General features: G+C 41.3%; 1 protein-coding gene across 1 annotated transcript in view; it reads left to right on the top strand.

The window, feature by feature from the left end:
• PLCE1 (phospholipase C epsilon 1) overlaps positions 1–12100 on the top strand; it is a 291024-nt gene that overhangs the window by 256323 nt on the left and 22601 nt on the right. Inside the window, exons 22-24 of the mRNA XM_073353850.2 lie at positions 4814–4945; positions 5929–6222; positions 7477–7640. Coding sequence (XP_073209951.2) covers positions 4814–4945; positions 5929–6222; positions 7477–7640 — 590 coding nt within the window. The remainder of the gene's footprint in view (positions 1–4813; positions 4946–5928; positions 6223–7476; positions 7641–12100) is intronic.

Raw genomic sequence — 12100 nt, 5'->3', positions numbered from 1 at the left:
TGGATGTACTGACCAGTTTTTTCTGGAGAGGGGAAAGGATGCAAAAGTCGGGAGGGGGTGGGGGTAATGTAATCCTGAAGTAGCAGGAGTGGCTGCAAGGTGGCTTTGCTGTTCCTGTATAGTCTAAAGAGAAGATTTCTTTCCTCTGGCCCCTTTTACTTGTTTTGTGTTTTGCACTTATGATTTGGCTCTTTCTGAGGAAGCCAATCTTAGATCATAAGGCCAGAAGGGACCACTGTTATCATCTCTTGTCTGACCTCCTGTATAACACAGGCCAGAGGATTTCCTTGAATTATTTCTTGTTAAAACGAGAGTTTATCTTTTAGAAAAAAGTCCAATTTTGATAATAGCATTTTCAGTGATGGAGAATCCACAACAACCCTAGGAAATTGTTCCAACCCTTAGGTAATTTTGGTTAATTAAACTCTCTGTTAAAAAATTGCAACTTCTTTCTAGTCTGAACTTGTTAAGCGTCAGCTTCCAGCCATGTTGTTCCTTTGTCTGATAGGCTGAAGAGCCCTCTATTATCAAGTTTCTGTTCTGTAGGTATTTCTAAATTGTGATCTAGTCATCCCTTAACCTTCTGTTCATTAAACTACATAGATTGAGCTCCTTGAGTCTTTCACTATAAGGCATGTTTTTAATTCTTTAATCATTTTTGTAGCTCTTCCCAATCCCTCTCCAATTTATCAACATCATTCTTGAATTGTGGACACCAGAACATATGATCAAGTGAAAGCTAAGGGAATTACTCCAAATGTGAATGTGAAGAACTAGGCTAACACTTGAACGCTGCCTGATGCAGTGACCCGGTCAACAACCTGTACTCCCAAGAAATAGATAGTAACTATGGTTTGGGAGCAATAAGCTCTGATGACCAGAACAATATTCCAGTATTGGTTACATCAGAGCCAAATAGAGCAGTAATATAACCTCCCTACTTTTACTTGATATTCCCCTGTTTATACATCCTAAAACAAACATGTTTTCTTCCTTCCCCTTGATAAAAATGTTAAACAGGATAGGGCCAAGAATTGATTCCTGTGGGATCCCTCTGGAAATGTTACCAGTTGATGATCATTCGCCAATTACAATTCCATTTTGAGACCTATCAGTTAGTCAGTTTTTATTCCGTTTAATGTGTGCCATGTTGAACTTGTATTGATCTAGTTTCTTAATCAAAATGTTGTGTGGTGTCTTACAGAAGTCTAAGTATATTACATCAGCACTGTTACCTTTATCAAACCAATTTGTAATCTCATCAGAAAAAGAGATTGTGACTTTGATAACATATATTGTCCATAAGCCCATGTCGATTGGCACTTATTATAGTACCCTCCTCTAATTCATGAAAGCATTTTATCCGTTCTGATTGTTTATGGTGTGGAGAACGAGAATGATGTCTGTATTATGTCTATGAATATTATGAATGTTACCTCATTTTACCTGCTCGTTTTACCTGTCCGATTACATGGAGTTGAATTAAAAGGGGTGGTTAGGAAAAGCCAGGAAACAAACCGCTGTCACAGCTAAGACATCTTTGGATAAACAACTTCCAGGGGGCGACGGCTGAGCTACAAAATGATGAAGATGCTCTTCCTAGGTGCCAGCCGAATGTTACGCTGCTGTTTTGCCAAGGTCAGAGTTTAAGATCAAAAGAACAATGCTCCACTGAAAAATCCCTGCCTAGAGAGAAAGGGAGAATGACTTGTTTGCAGCTGCTAAGGGAGAGACTCTGCAAGAGGGACTGAGATAGGCAGAGCATGCAGCAGGGCTTTGTGGGATGTGTCGGAGGCAGTTGGGCTGACTTATGCTTTGAGAGGGGTGATGAACTCTAGACAGGACCCAGGCAGGCAGAACTTTTGTGGTTTTAACCTTTTCCTCTGTTTGCTATGTAACTCTCTGTGAACGGACATTATGTCCCTTTGGAAGGAGCTGTGCTGAGTCACCTTAATCAGCCAGTGGTCAAAGGCTCCCAGAGAGACAGCTGTGTCTGTCATCTTAGCAAAGTTGGAATCAGGGAGTTGCACTCAGGGATCCAGTCTAGGAGTGATAAAGCCATGGAGTTCCACCAGGAGAGAGGGAAAGGTTGAGAAACCTGTCACCTGAGGGGTGCATTCGAAAGGTCCTATAACTACGACAGTAGAGTGGGAATAAGGAGTGTTGTTGCCCATTGATCCAATCCAAAGAGTGCCATTGTGGGAAGAGTGCAGCAAGTAGAGGCCCTGTCACTTGGAAAAGGTGCCTAAAGGAGAGACTGGGGGACAGATCACAGATGCAGTTTGCCCCTGAACCATCACATGTGGCTAGGGCTCAACTTACCCTAATGTTTTGCTTTGCCCTCCAATAATTAGGTAACAGGTTAGTCTGTTTCCTCAGTGACTGTCTCCACAACAAGGGCTTGAAACATAAGACTTGACTGCCACAAGTTTTGCTCCTTTGAGACCTTACTTAATCCTCCAATGTGGAAAGGACCCAACACCAGAAAAAATTAATGCACCCAGTGGGCCCAGTTCTAGGGTCCAGGTGACATCCACTTTGTACCACCTTTTATGCTCTTGGCCATGGGCTGGGCTGGCCTCAGGCGCAACTTAGAGCAGCTTTAGCACTGCTCTAGTTTTCTCCTGGCTACAGATGGCCACCAAAGGACCATTCAGGCCATGCTCTGGTCATGCCCTGTGTGTCAGGGAATCAGAAGAAGAGGTGGTATAGGGCTGGCTATGTAGCCTCTACACAACCTGGAAATTAACCAAGTAACAAGTAACCCCAGTTTTACAGATACTTTGTGCTGCTGGAGTAGTGCTAATGTGCTATATCAAGGTCCAGGATCTGGCCAAATACATATTGAAAAGGCCAGAAGTCTGCTGTGAGTTATCAGTTGCTCCATGTTCTTCCTAAATCATCTGAAGTTTTATTTTGCAGCTGATTATTATTCTAATATAGGTAGCTATGTTTAACACAGATAATTCTCCCAGTTGTACTAACCAATGCACAGGATATTAGAGTTGAAGTACTTATTTTTATAGCATCTTCATTTTACAAAAATATCTGTTTCCTTCATTTTGTCTCTTGGTTAATAGTGGGTAGAACTGGACAAAACTAGAGATTTCCAGTTTGTGGGAAATTTTTGATATTTTGAAATCTCCTGCAAATTGGACATCTTAAAAATAAAAAAATGGAAACACCAAAGCATGGTGTTTCCTAAACAAGGCATGATCCCTGGGACTGCTGCAGCTGCTAAGTGAAACTGACATTCTTGTCAGTTTCATTGCTTCCAGTGAACAGCTGTTGGAGTCTGTCTCATGGTCTGTGACTCCTGGGCAGCCCCAACCTGAACTGTCCCAGGCCAGGGGACCCAGGACTTCTAGACTTGGGGGCCAAGTGGCTCCCCATGCAGCCCAATTCCCAAGCAGGCAGCACAGGGAGCCAGCTGGCCTGGAAATTTGAAAACCCTGGGCACTTCCAGGATTTCCTGACTCAAACTGAGGTTCTCATGTTTCCCAGTCTCCCTGCTGCGGAGCTGGGAGCCAAACAGTGGAACTCAGATTCCCAGCTCTGTCACGAAGGCTGGAAGCCCTGGCCTGGCGGGGCTGCCCCAGAGCTATGGACCTTGGAAGCCATGAGTGGCTCCATTGAAATGATGTGCTTAACTTCATTCAGTATGTGCAAAAGCATTTGAAGGATTGAGACCTCATTGCTAAACTGCAATAGGTTGAGTTCAGTGGAGCAGAATCCAACTTCTACTAAGCTTCAAATTAGTAGTTAAAATATTAATTTTCAGTGTAAATTCAGTATTTTCTTCTATTGTAACTTAAGTTTTCAATTTACATTTCTTTGTGCAATAATTTTTTTTTTCAAATTTTAATAAAAAATTAAGAAAAATGTAAGTTACAGGTATGTCGTGGAGTTCCAATAGCATTCTTCATCTGGCTTTCAGTGTTGAACTGATGTCAAAAGAGCTCCTTGATGTATTTTTACTTTGTATTTCAGTTAGATCTGACCAAAACCCACTGAAATCAATGGAAAGGCATTTAAATCAGTGGAAATGGAATCCATTGATTTCAGTGGAGTTTAGATCATGTCCTTAATGATTGTTTTGTTTTGAATATATGTATATAGAATAATAATATTTATTATAGTGCTTTTCATCTGAGTATCTCAAAACAGGTCATAATCATTAAGGGATTAAAAGATTTTCCACACTTACAAATATTTTCCGTGGTTGAAATATGAGTTATAAATAGTAGTTTTAATATAATATAAGATGGACTCGAAAAGACTCATGGGTCAACTAGTATTTTACCCTACGATTCTTTGGGATTGTCCTTACATCAAATTTAGTCCTTTTTGTCAGGTTCATTTGAACACATAGTCAGTGTCCTTGCCTACAGTGTGTCAGTACCATGATACGGTATACTTGTATGTTTTGATTTACCGGAAAAACAGGTTAGATCTCTGATGGGTAGCATTATTTTTTAGGTCTGAGTTTATTGTGACTGTTCATTGTAGAATTTGTTTCGAAAGTCATTGGGGCTATTCTGTAATACAAGACTTAAATCACTTCCTGTTCTCCAGCCAAAAATAAATCTCAGGTAACAGTTATGTCACAGATTTTTTTTCCTGTGTTGCATTGTATATCATCTTCTTGATGATTGTAAATATAGTTAGACTCAGTTACTGGGAATCATATGCTAGTTGTCCTGTGTGCTACTTTAGTATTAGTGCCTCAAAGAATAAAGTGAAAAATGATGGAAAATGTCATGCCCTCTTGGTCATGTTTTTTGGCTTATTTATTTTACTTTTATGGGAACAGGCCTGTCAACGCTAAACCCATCTGGCTCTAGCAGAGGAAAGGAAAGAAAAAGCAGGAAGTCCATTTTTGGCAACAATCCTGGCAGACTAAGCCCTGGGGAGCCAGCAACACTTGCCAAAGCATCTGGAAAAGGTAAAGTCAGGATCTTCTTTCACCAATCACGTGGAATGACTCTGTAGTCCAACACATACACCAGATCAAGATGTTAAAGATCAAACAATTTACTGTGTGCATGCTGCTCTTGAATTTTTGAATCACTTTTCATTAATAATGCAGCTATTACAATAACTTCTTTATAAAGAATCAACTGTAGGGTATGGAATGTTAGTATAGGATTAATTTTCTGGAGGTATAAAGTTAGTCAGTTAAAAATTACTGATGAGAGTGATTGATTCCCAACTAAAATATTTGTATCTTATAGCTTGAACATGTACCTTAGGATCAAGTTTATATATTAAAAGGTACGGGAGGAGATTTTCACAGGTGCAAACGACAGTTAAACAGCTGACTGCCATTTTATGTCTTGAAAAGCTTCCCCATAGTCTTTAGGCAAAATCCTGCACTTAGACTTGGTGCAAACTTCAGTGGGGCTGCAAGGGATATAAATCAGCAAAGAATTTGGTCCTCCATCTTTTACTGCAGGTTGTATAGTAAAGTTTGAAAGTGACATAGTAGTCTTAAAGAAATTTTATATTCTTTCCATTTAAACAATCTCTATATTCCAAGCAGCGTACTAGCAATATTATAAAGGTTTCCAGCAATGAATTAAGAGTCAAGACTCATTTCAAACTGTTAAGATAGTCTCACACATTAAATACCACATTAAATATGTACTCATTTAATTCAAGGAAATGATATTCAAATACTTATTTATGGAAATACCTTTTAATACATGCCTAGTTACAGTATCAGTATTTAACCATTATGTAGTCTCTCACTAATTGCTCTTACTGCACATGAAGAAAGAAAAGTGATATCTATGTGAACAGTGTGGTTTCTAGAGATCATTTATTTTTACCCCATTCAAAATACATAAATATACTTCACAGGAAAAAACTGATGCTTGAGGTCTGAGGATCTGCAGCTATAATTTGAGATTTATGTTTATTTTCCAGGTCCTTTTGAGGGTGCCCGGCAAACCTGGGAAGAACTTTGTTCTCCTCCTTTCAACCATACAACTTCTCTCAGTGCTATCATAAGGACACCTAAATGTTATCATATCTCTTCACTGAATGAGAATGCTGCCAAACGTCTGTGCAGACGATATTCTCAGAAACTGATTGAGCATACCACATGTCAGCTATTGAGAACATATCCTGCTGCCACACGCATTGACTCTTCAAACCCCCATCCCCTTATATTCTGGCTCCATGGAATACAGCTAGTGGCAGTTAACTATCAAACTGATGGTACGGGTAGAATAATTCCTCTAGTAATATATATTTATGTACATTTTAATCATCAAATAAGTGCTTCTTTAATTATGAAACTGTATTTACCATAATATTCCTTTATCTTACCATCGTCTGTATTTGTGGATTTATTAAACAGATGTTGGATTATTTGGCAAAGATACTGTACTTGAAAAAGTTTTGAGTAAATATATACTTGGGTGGTAACTCATAGAGAATAGGGACCAGATTGTATCCATTAGCACAGCCTGAATAAGAGGTGTTGCATAAGGGCACCACCCCAGAAATAGCCCTGGGAGAAATTGTGACTCTAACAAGCACAATTCAACCCGTGCTCCCCTTTTGTTCCCAGGGAGGTAATTTATGCCAGCTCTTGAAAGGGTGCATCTTCCTTCCCAACACATGCCCAACCAACCAACCTTCCTCACCCACTTGATTGCCGCAGAGAACATCATACCCTGCACTGTACCCAGGAGGGAGACAGATGATTTGGATAAAATTCCACGTGGTCATTTGAGACCTGGGGGAGGGGGGGGACTTTACCTGCATTTACTTCCTTTTGCAACCATGTTAAGGCTAAAAGCAATCTAGCCTATGTGAATTACTGCTTCCAGAATACTGGAATTCTGTGCCTAATTTGGTAGGTCTTCTGCCTCACTGATGACGTGGAAATGCCTAGAGCACTGCACCCACAGATACCATAATTGGCTGGAATCCAGCACTTTTACAGTGCTGTAGCCACAATATCGTTTATAGTAACTTTTTAAGTATACAAAGACACTGAATTCCCTTATCCTAGAAATGACTCCTCTGGAACAAAGTCTGAGTACTGATGCAGTGTTGGTTACAATCTTTGGGCTATATTCTATCCCTACTTATGCTCCCTTACCTTTTGGGTTTTCATAAAAAGTTGCTCCATTCAGCTGATTTCAAATTACACAATCCTTTTTTTTTTTTTCATCCTAGATTTTGGGGAAAATCTCAGGAAACTTGCTAGGTATTGTTAGTGGGTATGGCCAAGTCCAAAATAGAACAAAAACTAGAAAATGGGTGAAACTGGAAAATCCTTATTTTTTAAAGTATAAACTATTTGGGCAACTTGGATATGTAAGTTAAAGCTGTCCCAAGAAATTTAATATTAGTTTTATACTGTCAATTCAGTTTTAACAGTAATCTTTAAAAAACCCACATTTTGCTGTCTTTCTATTGAATTTTCACTATTTTTCAGTTGTGACTGCTTTACTTTTGCAGATCTCCCTCTGCATCTTAATGCAGCAATGTTTGAGGCGAATGGTGGCTGTGGGTGTGTTTTGAAACCCCCTGTTCTGTGGGACAAGAACTGTCCAATGTACCAGCAGTTTTCTCCATTAGACCGAGATCTGTATAATATAGAGCCAGCTATATATTCTTTAACAGTAAGTACATTTTAAGGGAATGCTATATATTTAAAATATTAATATTTAATATTAAAAGCTAAATATTCAAACTGGATGTCATATAACTTCAGCCCTAAAAGGATCCCATCAACCACACTTCTATATTAATATATTCTATAATAATTAGAACATAAGAACGGCCATACTGGGTCAGACCAAAGGCCCATCTAGCCCAGTATCCTGTCTTCTGACAGTGGCCAATGCCAGGTGCCCCAGAGGGAATGAACAGAACAGGTAATCATCAAGTGATCCATCCCCTGTCGCCCATTCCCAGCTTCTGGCAAACAGAGGCTAGGGACATCATCCCTTCTCACCCTGGCTAATAGCCATTGATGGACCTATGCTCCATGAACTAATCTAGTTCTTTTTTGAACCCTGTTATAGGCTTGGCCTTCACAACATCCTCTGGTACAGAGTTCCACAAATTTGCTGTGCTTTGTGTGAAAAAATACTTCCTTTCATTTGTTTTAAACCTGCTGCCTATTAATTTCATTTGATGAGCCCCTAGTTCTTGTGTTATGAGAAGGAGTAAATAATACTTCCTTATGTACTTTCTCCATACCAGTCATGATTTTATAGATGTCAATCATATCCCCCCTTAGTCATCACTTTTCCAAGTTGAAAAGTCTCAGTCTTCTTATCTCTCCACAGCCGTTCCATACCCCTAATCATTTTTGTTGCCCTTTTCTGAACCTTTTCCAATTCCAATACACCTCTACCCCAATATAATGTAGTCCTCGGGAGCCAAAAAATCGTACCGCGTTATAGGTGAAACTGCGTTATATCGAACTTGCTATGCCTCCCCAAACAGCCTGGCCCTGCACCCTATCCAACCTCGACCTACTTCCTGCCCCCTGACTGACCCCTCAGAACCCTCGACCCATCCAAACCCCCCCTGACCGCCTTCCAAGACCCTCTGCCCCTTATCCACCCCCCTAGCCCAGGCCCCCTTAACACACCACTCAGAGTAGCGTGTCAGAGCCAGACACGCTGCCGCCATAGGTGCCAACTCCAGGGCTGGAGCACCCAGATTACTTGCTGCGGCCCTCCCACAGCCCCAGCTCACCTCTGCTCCACTTCCTCCCCTGAACGCGCTGCCACTCCACTTCTCCCCCCTCCCTCCCAGGTTTGCGCAAGCCTGGCAGGGAGAGGGGAGGAGGGGAAATGCTTTACCACGTTATATCCGAATTCGTGCTATGTCGGATCGTGTTATATCGGGGTAGAGCTATATATGTTTTTTTGAGACGGGGCGACCACATCTGCACATACGGATTTATATAGAGGCAATATGATATTTTCTGTCTTATTATCTATCCCTTTCTTAATGATTCCCAACAATCAGTTTCTTTTTTGACTGCCGCTGCACACTGAGTGGATGTTTTCAGAGAACTGTCCACAATGACTCCAAGATCTCTTTCTTGAGTGGTAACAGCTAATTTAGACCCCATCATTTTATATGTATAGTTGGGATTATGTTTTCCAATGTGCATTTCTTTGCATTTATCAACCTTGAATTTCACCTGCCATTTTGTTGCCCGTCACCCAGTTTTATGAGATCCTATTGTAGCTCTTTGCAGTGTGCCTCGGACTTAACTATCCTGAGTAGTTTTGTATCATCTGAAAATTTTGCCACCTCACTGTTTACCCCTTTTTTCCAGATCATTTATGAATATGTTGAATAGGACTGGTACCAGTACAAACCCTTGGGGAACACCATTATTTATGTCTCTCCATTCTGAAAACTGACGATTTAGTCCCACACTTTGTTTCCTATCCTTTAACTAGTTACAGATCCATGAGAGGACCTTTCCTCTTATCCCATGACACCTTATCTGGGGACCTTGTCAAAGGCTCTCTGAAAATCTAAGTACACTATATCCACTGGATCCCCCTTGTCCACATGCTTGTTTACCCCCTCAAAGTATTCTAGTAGATTGGTGAGGCATGATTTCCTTTTACAAAAACCATGTTGACCCTTCACCAACAAATTATGTTCATCTGTGTGTCTGACAATTTTTTACTTTACTATAGTTTCAAACAGTTTGCCCAGTACTGAAGTCAGGCTTACAGGCCTGTAATTGCTGGGATCACCTCTGGAGCCCTTTTTAAAAATTGGCATCACGTTAGCTATCCTCCAGTCATTTGGTACAGAATAATGACTTGTAATAACTAAGATCAGTATAACTAAAAGCAGTTACTGGGGGTGGGGGGGGGGAATTCTCTAGTTTGTTTATTTGTGCATTGACAGCACTGTGCTTATAGTGTTTTTCACTGTTTCCCCTTGTTGACATGAGTGCTTACCCCTAAGGTGCCCCTACGTACCTGTGAATAAATTGAACAACTGTCATGTCAAGCTTGAACAAAATAGAAGTATTGCAAATGTTAGGCCTCAAACTTCCGTATTCTGCAAAATGCAAGCCTTGCAAAAATAAAGCTTACGCTTGTGACTTGTGGTCAGGAAACGAGGCAACCAGATAGCGATTTATGCTGACTCATATATACTTATCAATACAAAATTACCCACATTCAAAATCTAATTGGCTACAGAAAATAAATAGGCCTTAAAATTTAATATGCATCAATTATACAATTAGGGCAGCCACATAAACAATGTGGCCCACCCTGATTGGTTGGTCTGTTCTAAAACACAGCCGTTAGACCAGATAAAAAGGTGAAGGCACGGGAGTGTGTGTGTGTCTCATCGGTTGTACCTGATCCACACCCCCTGAACCGAAGGGACGTGCACTTCTCGACTGTCTGTACCTCACCAGTGTGGAAAATGGCCGACTGCAGGGTATGTCTATGGAGTAAAGAAGTCTGGTCGCTCGAGCCAAATTTATCATAGTCGTATCGATACCATAGTGTAAAATCAATAGTAGATGGCTGATGCATAATAGCTTTGCATGTGTTACTGCTTCTCTTTTACGTAGTCCTAGCAAAAGCATGTAGAGCTGTCGTTCATCAGCTTTATGTTACCTTTAAAAACACCAGGAATATAGGGCTGGTGAACAATAGTTTTACCTATGCTTGTCTTCGGGGCTTTTATTATAACCTGCCAGGACCAGCATATGTAGAGTCACTGTTCAGGAACTCTCAAATGGTCCACAATATTACTTTTACTTGCACTTGTCTTCAGTGTAATCTGCCTTTTGTACCGAGACATGGCAATGCATGGGACTGCACCTCTCACACCCCTCAGGTGGCCATCTTCTCGGCTCTGATGACCAGTGTCATCTCTGGACTCTCTCACTGGGTCTTCTTTGCCTCGGTCCTTTGCCCAAGTCACACAGCAGTTCAGCTCCCCTTCTGGGGTTCAGTCCCCTTCTAGGGTTCAGCTGAAAAACATTTTTTTTCACACCACCCGAGCTTAACTCTAAACAAAAGGTCCTTTGCCCCTTCTGGGCTCCTCCCCCCATCAGGATACTGACTGACTGCTGGGAATCCAAATACGACTTAAACTACCCTTCTGCTTGTATCTCATTCCCTGGTATTCACAGACCCTAGATTGGGGGTTCCTCTCCACTCTAGGGCCCCACCATAGGAAGTGGTCCTGCTCCTGTAGCTATGCTTTCTGGCCACAGACAATCCCAAATACTGGACCTTCTTTGAGGCCCTTCTGAGGGACAGGGAACTCTCCCTAGCTTCTCTCTCCTGGGTCCCTCCCCATCAGCTGAACTCCCTCAGCTCCTTATTCAGCCTAGCTCAGCCTCCCAGGGGTCTCTGATAATCGTGCTTCTTGCAGCTTCCCAGTCCCAGCCAGCTCCCTTTTCAACCAGTCCTTACTCAGCCAGCTCTGTTACGCTTTTGGAACAGCAACCCCAGGGCAATTATTGAATCATAGAAATGTAGGGCTGAAAGGGGCATTGAAATCAGCAAGTCCAACCCCCAGTGCTGAGGCAGGACCAAGTAAACCTGGATCATCCCTGACAGGTGTTTGTCCAACCTGTTCTTAAAAACCTCCAATGAGGAGGATTCCATAGTCTCCCTTGGAAGCTTGTTCCAAAACTTAACTACTCTTATCGTTAGTAAGTTTTTCCTAATATCTAACCTAAATCTCCCTTGCTGTAGATTAAGCCTGTTGTTTCTTGTCCTACCTTCAGTGGACATGGAGAACAATTGATCACAGTCCTCTTTGTAACAACCCTTAACACATTTGAAGACTGTGATCACGTCACCCCCTCAGTCTTCTTTCCCCAAGACTAAACATGCCCAGGTTTTTAACTTTCCGCATAGGTCAAGTTTTCTAAACCTTTTATCATTTTAGTTGCTCTTCTCTGAACTATTTCCAATTTTTCCACATCTTTCTTGAAGTGTGATGCCCAGAACTGGATACAGTAATACAGCTGAGGCCTCACCAGTGCCCAAGAAAGAGGGATAATCACCTCCTATGTATTACACTCCTGTTAACAGACCCCAGAATATTAGCCTTTTTCACAACT

The sequence above is a fragment of the Lepidochelys kempii genome, chromosome 7 (genome assembly GCF_965140285.1).
Source record: "Lepidochelys kempii isolate rLepKem1 chromosome 7, rLepKem1.hap1, whole genome shotgun sequence".
Taxonomy (NCBI): Eukaryota; Metazoa; Chordata; order Testudines; family Cheloniidae; genus Lepidochelys; species Lepidochelys kempii.
The sequence above is the reverse complement of the archived record's forward strand: the minus strand, read 5'-3'. Positions and strand labels throughout refer to the sequence as shown.